This window comes from Octopus sinensis, linkage group LG2, assembly GCF_006345805.1.
Source record: "Octopus sinensis linkage group LG2, ASM634580v1, whole genome shotgun sequence".
Lineage (NCBI taxonomy): Eukaryota > Metazoa > Mollusca > Cephalopoda > Octopoda > Octopodidae > Octopus > Octopus sinensis.
Window position 1 is genome coordinate 8,472,869 of NC_042998.1, and position 6,615 is coordinate 8,479,483.

Here is a 6,615-nt window from a genome sequence, read left to right on the forward strand (position 1 = left end):
CCCTGATCTGCACCAAGCGTCAAAATTTAGATAATTAAATTATTAAACTTAGTGCCTATACTAAATTATAGAATGAATTTTAAATCAGTTTGGCATATTCGAACGGACTCAAGGAAAGGTATGTAATACACGTTTACAAGTTTACACTTAAAGTCAGTTTATAAGGATTGGCCCCGAAATCATTTCTAATAATTTTATATTTCTTTTAAGGTAAAAATTCGTTGCTTTTATTGTAACACTGTAACATAGATTAAAGTAGCCACTATCAAATGTATCGTGGACAATAATAAATTGCTACATGTGATATACCATTGTCTCATAACCTTTTACTTGTCATTCATTTTTCACTTACATTGCAGAATGATTTCTTTTCTTTTTTCTATATTTTATATTTAGAGACAAAACTTTTGTATTCTACACCATTTCACTCTTCTTTATGAGCGGTTGTATATCGACTATGATTTATATACTTCCGGCTGTTATGGAGACCAGAAACTATAGCAAAATTTTAGCAGTTACAATTTTAACCGTAGAAAGCTCTGCAGATATAGTGGGACGTTTGGTATGCAGTCAGGTAAGGAAAATAAATAGCAGAGAGCTTTGACCGGAAACTTGAACGATTCTGTTATCATTTTTGTAGTTATATATCTTCATTACTTATAATTATTCTCATTTTTATAAGCTTTAAAACAGAAATATAACAAAATTGGACATGTATTACAGAAATATTGGATTTTGCACATTCAAATATGAAATATAAGATGTGAGATCTATGCCACTCATGAGAGCACTATTACAAGGAACTATTTTACTAATAATTGCTCTTTGGTCAACACAAAATATATCCTCCTATAATTCCCTCCACTTGTTTTATTTTGAACTTAATGTTCAATATGAAATCTAATTCTATTAATCAAGCCCGTCTGTCCAAATTCTTTTCTCAAATAAGGTATAGACAGTGTAAAGACATTCTCTTTCTGCTTCGGAATAAACTATCTACATGGCTTCATCTGAATAGTCAACTATAGAGTTTTTTCTCTCATATTGGATGACACATTTTTAATTTAATGCTTTCTTATGAATATTGTATTGGCCTACAATGAAGAGATTCGATCTTTTATATGAGAACAGATCATATAATTCCTTTTTTTTATTTTAAGGCTTTATCGAAGAGGGAAGGGCAATACCCATTACCTTTATTTGAAGGACATTCTAAAAGTTTTAAACAGTGTAACGTCCGCGGACCTCACTCACTGATCAGGTGGTGATGTTAAACCTGGCGACGTCTAACAGCCACACATTGACGCGGTATATCCGATGGGCATCTACACAATGTTCATCTTACCCATTTCACCTATGAAACAGGATTCAGCCATTGCTGTGATAGAAGATACTTCTCCAGGCCGAGACAATTATGTCGAAGTCGGAATTTATTATAACAAAGCGAACTTTTTAACCACTTCTGCCCAAATTTGTGTGTTGAATCAAAATAAATATAATAAATAAGTTGAATCCTAAGTATTATGTTGAATAATAATAAGAATTACAACAGAAAATAATGCCTATAGACATCCTTAAAGTCCTTTAAAATGTTTTAGCCCGAAGGCCGCGGCCATGCTGGGGCACCACCAGTATATTTTTATTTGAAATCTTATCCTAGATCGAAAGACAAAACGTCTATTGCTAGAGTAATTTAGAAATTCTTATTGATGCATTACAAATAACGAGTTTGTCTGTGGTTTCCATCGATTCAGAAATCTCTAAGAATAGAATGCATGGGGTACCGAATAACTTTCATGTCTCTCGGGGAGAATTGTCCAAACAAACTATTTTATCAAGGTTGCCGAATTAGACATCGTGTTTTTGATTATCTCTGAGCGCCTGTCATTTTGTACTAAGAGTCGTTTCGATGTTATGTCAGCTGTACTAGGCTTAAATTTTGTACACGCATTGTTGACAATATATTTTCTAAATGTCAGTGATGATCATATTAGTTCAACAAGTGTGTATATGCATTTATGTATACATATAAGTGAGCATGTTTGTGTGCGAGTGTGTGTGCATGCATATACATATATATTAATATGTGCATATGCATGTGTGTATGCATCTATGTGTGTGTACGTGTGTGTGTGGCATAAATATATTCAAATACGCATTTATATGTGAATGAGTATATGCGTGTGGTGTATCTATATATGTGTATGTGTGTGTGTGTGTGTAGTGTGTGCATTTGTTATCATTCTTAATTCTTTTTATCTACCTTTCCTAAATTTTTCTTTGAAAAAGTGTTTAATCCGAAACGTTAGATACCCATTTCCTTCCTTTTTTGACGTAATATTTTCATTGTACACATTCACAGGGGGCTAAACACAGAGGGGACAAACAAGGACAGACAACGGGATTAAGTCGATTAGATCGACCACATTGCATAACTGGTACTTATTTAATCGACCCCGAAAGAATGAAAGGCAGAGTCGACCTCGGTGGAATTTGAACTCAGAACGTAACGGCAGACGAAATACCTATTTCTTTATTACCCACAAGGGGCTAAACACAGAGGGGACAAACAAGGACAGACATAGGTATTAAGTCGATTACATCGACCCCAGTGCGTAACTGGTACTTATTTAATCGACCCAGAAAGAATGAAAGGCAGAGTCGACCTCGATGGAATTTGAACTCAGAACGTAACGGCAGACGAAATACCGCTAAGCATTTCGCCCGGCGTGCTAACGTTTCTGCCAGCTCGCCGCACGATGGCTACTGTTTCATTTAATACCCCTATACTTTATATGCATGTGTTTGTCTGTACGTGAGCGTGTGTACATGTGTGCGTGTGTGTGCGCGTGCGCGAAGGTATGTTTACGTACTTATATATGCATATACACGTATATATTATATCTATAGATATACATACAAAATTTAGAGGACTGACCACTAAAAGTGGACAGCCTATACGCTAGATATAGACGTCAAAATCGCCATTTTCCACGAAGAATGTGTTCTCAAGAAAAAATTCATCAAAAAACCAAAATGTAAAAATAAACAAGACAAATGAAAATATACGAAATAAAAACGATTACCTATGTACTAATTAGTTAGACTTGTTAATATATACGTCTATTGACAAGTAAACATGGCGATTTTGACGTCTATATCTAGCATATAGGCTGTCCACTTTTAGTGGTCAGTCCTCTAAATTTTGTATGTAAAAAAATTTTTAATCTTCGGATTTTTTTAAAATATGCTAGACCACTGGTTTTAATTGATTAATATCAATTTCTACCCTTTTTTAATTTTAAAAATAGATATACATATGTTTATTGATTGATTCTTTTTCTGTCCCTAATGCATACATTTCGTTTTATACCAAAGGTAATCCGAGTCCACTTCATCACCAGTATGTTACTGTATGTTGTCAACAGTGTGTTATTCTCGGCAGTGATGATACTTATCCCAGTCCTACACGGTTACATGATGCTACTGATCGGCACACTTCTTCTTGGATTTTTCTCTGGCCTCGTTTTATCAATCCACAGTGTTGTCGTCTTGGATATTATCGGTGGAAAGAAGTATTCGTCAGCCATGGGATTTGGCGAAACGGCGTGCGGTGCAGGAAACTTATTTATTGGACTTATTGCAGGTAAATATTTCTAAATCATTGTAAAATTAAGAGAATTTTTTCTTGATATTCAAGTGTGAATGTGCAGTTTATTTGTTCTTTTTTTTTTATCTCCCTCGCAGTTATGAGGATTCTGATTTTTAAATTTTATTTTCTATAGGCGTCGGAGTGGCTGAGTGGTAAGTAGCTTGCTTACCAACCACATGGTTCCGGGTTCAGTCCCACTGCGTGGCACCTTGGGCAACTGTCTTCTACTATAGCCTCGGGCCGACCAAAGCCTTGTGAGTGGATTTGGTAGACGGAAACTGAAAGAAGCCCGTCGTATATATGTATATGTATATATGTACGTATGTGTATATGTTTGTGTGTCTGTTTGTCCCCCCAACATCGCTTAACAACCGATGCTGGTGTGTTTACGTCCCCGTAACGTAGCGGTTCGGCAAAAAAGACCGATAGAATAAGTACTAGGCTTACAAAGAATAAGTACTGGGGTCGATTAGCTCGACTAAAAGTGGTGCTCCAGCATGGCCACAGTCAAATGACTGAAACAAGTAAAAGAGAGTAACAGAGTATAACTAGTGCGTACCCTGCGTTGCATTATCCAGATGTTAGTGTTCTAGAAGATATTTGATTGCTATTTCCAGCAGGTCGATCGACCGTGTTTAGGATGGCTTGTTGTAAATGATGCCATGCCTGTGCGTGTCTGTCAGTATCAGTCAAATGTTAATAAGGGTATTACCTGAAATCCTGTCGTACAATCATTTGATCGGTCAATCGATCAGTAGGTGTTTGCTGTCGCAGGAGTCGTCGTTGTTGCCGTTTAGTATCAAGTCAGATCCGATGAAGTAGTCCATTAGCCCGTTACTAGTTGGTCGAACAACTAGATACAATCTATAAATCCATTGTTTCAGATATATCATACATCTGCTCCTTGGAGGTGGGGCGTCTCGGGATCTATTGCTTTCCCTGATTTTATACTGGTAGCAGATACTTTTTTGCTGCATGCTTACTTAAAAAAGGGTAGAACATACAGACCTTATTTTTTGAAGGCCAGCGAAACCAGAGGGAAGAGGAAAGGAAATTGAAATAAAGCTGGAGGCAAAAGACCTGATTCAAATGCTAAAGGCAGCCAATGAACGGGTGGTGATTCAAAGCCAGGGTATTAGATTAATTGTATCACCCAAGCAATCAGAATGCAAAAGCCAGTACAAATATCACCTCACGCAGCACTCTTATGATTCCGCTAATTTACTGCTTCCTCTAGTATTTCAGCATTTCGACCCTTAAGGGACGAACAACTGCATCAATTTAGGTGAGATTTCAACAGAAACTGCTAAGAAACGGAACAGACCGAGGCATTTTGACCTAAGCTCTAACAATTCTTCCAACTATTTTGACCTACGCTCTAACGACTCTACCAGACCTTTTGGCTTACGCTGTAATGAGTTTGCCAGACATTTTGATCTTTGTTCAAAGAATTTGATCAGCTATTTTCAAATAATTTTTAGCAGTAATGTTGATATATTTTCTAAAAATTCTGTCACTTATTTTGGAACTACGTTCTAGCAACTCTACCGGGCCTTTTTACCCAGCTTCTGACTATCCTTCAAGGCACTTTCAATCATCGCTAACGATTCTTGGCTTCTTTTAAAGGAATTCAGTTCGTTGTAAGCTTTTGGAACAGGTCTACGTTCTGCAGGTATCAGTATCCCCCTCCACCACCAGTTATCTCCCCCAATCTTAATGTTTCCTTTGACTAAGCCATTCATTAATGTTAGCTCCTTTGTAAATTGTTCCTGACAATATTTGCTCAACCAGAAATCATTCCTTATGATGTTTATTAACTTAATGTCATATTTACCGGTCGGCTTTGCCCGAATAATAAAAGTATATGCAGCAGATAAAATGAAACGTCAATACATTCTACTCATGAATACATGTAAACTGTATATAATCTGTATTCACATCTTTTGAAATAACTCGTGTTTATTTATTTATTTTATAGGCTACATTATCGAGAAGTCACACACGTTTGATCATTTCTTCAATATTATGGGTATAACTTCTATAATAGTCATGGCAGTTTTGATCATTCAAATTAACCTTAGTGCTATTCGAAAATGTTTCCGTCTAAATTCGAAGGTAAACATCAATGAAAGTAAAACGGATGTTGACATTAATCAGACATTTTGAAACCACTGAAACTAGGAATAATTGACATTATCACGATTAATGTATCTCCATTCAACGAGCAAATGAATTAATGATATGCAAACAAATTCCAGTTCACGTACAGCTCGTATATATGTATATAAATGTGTGTGCGTGCGCGAGAACATCAGTTTTATTTTTTAAACAAACTATGTATACGTGTGTGTGTGTGTGTGTGTGTGTGTGTGTGTGTGTGTGTGTGTGTGTGTGTGTGTGCATGTGTGTGAACATTTATTGTTGATGTATGTACTGGTGTAGGAAAAGGTACAGCTTCGACGACATTGCTTTACGTTTTTTGTCAGAAATTGAAATTCTACCAGGATTAACTTGACTTTTCATCCATTCAACGGCAATAAAAGGTGATAAATATGTATTAAAGTTCTTTCAATCAACTACAATTATTTCATAATGCTGTGATAATGTGCCACATCTGAGTATTCAAAATTTACCTATGACAGCCACTATCCGATAATGTTTCGTCCAGAAAATATATACGGACGTATACGAAACGATATGTACAAAGGAAAATTATAAGTTCATATTTTTAAATGATATCATACAGGAAAGATACAAAATTTCAAATTTTTGGTATTCAAAATAACCCGGTGATTGTCTGATACTACTTCCAGAAATATTTTAAACACAATAAAATGGGAAACATTTATAACAATTTGTTGTTGTAGGCAAATGTATTGATTCGTCTTTTGTTACGCATGAAAAGGAAAAGTGGAGACCGGGGAGATTAGTAAGAGCTTAATCTCTGGGGATTAATCAGCGTT

The 6,615-nt window shown here is 35.9% G+C and overlaps 1 protein-coding gene across 1 annotated transcript; it reads left to right on the forward strand.

Annotated features, from left to right (window-relative positions):
• Positions 1-494: 494 nt before the first annotated feature.
• Positions 495-5,902, forward strand: LOC118762230 (monocarboxylate transporter 10-like). Its single transcript, XM_036500782.1, has 3 exons — positions 495-574; positions 3,379-3,646; positions 5,631-5,902. Exons 2-3 carry the CDS (start codon positions 3,406-3,408, stop codon positions 5,816-5,818), a joined length of 429 nt encoding a protein of 142 aa, XP_036356675.1. The 5' UTR covers positions 495-574; positions 3,379-3,405; the 3' UTR covers positions 5,819-5,902.
• Positions 5,903-6,615: the final 713 nt, after the last annotated feature.

Excerpts from the sequence above, each read along its gene's own strand:
- LOC118762230 (XM_036500782.1), top strand. The coding sequence starts at position 3,406 with ATGTTACTGTATGTTGTCAACAGTGTGTTATTCTCGGCAGTGATGATA. Across the intron at positions 3,647-5,630 it reads ATTTATTGGACTTATTGCAG|GCTACATTATCGAGAAGTCA; the intron begins GTAAATATTTCT and ends TTTATTTTATAG.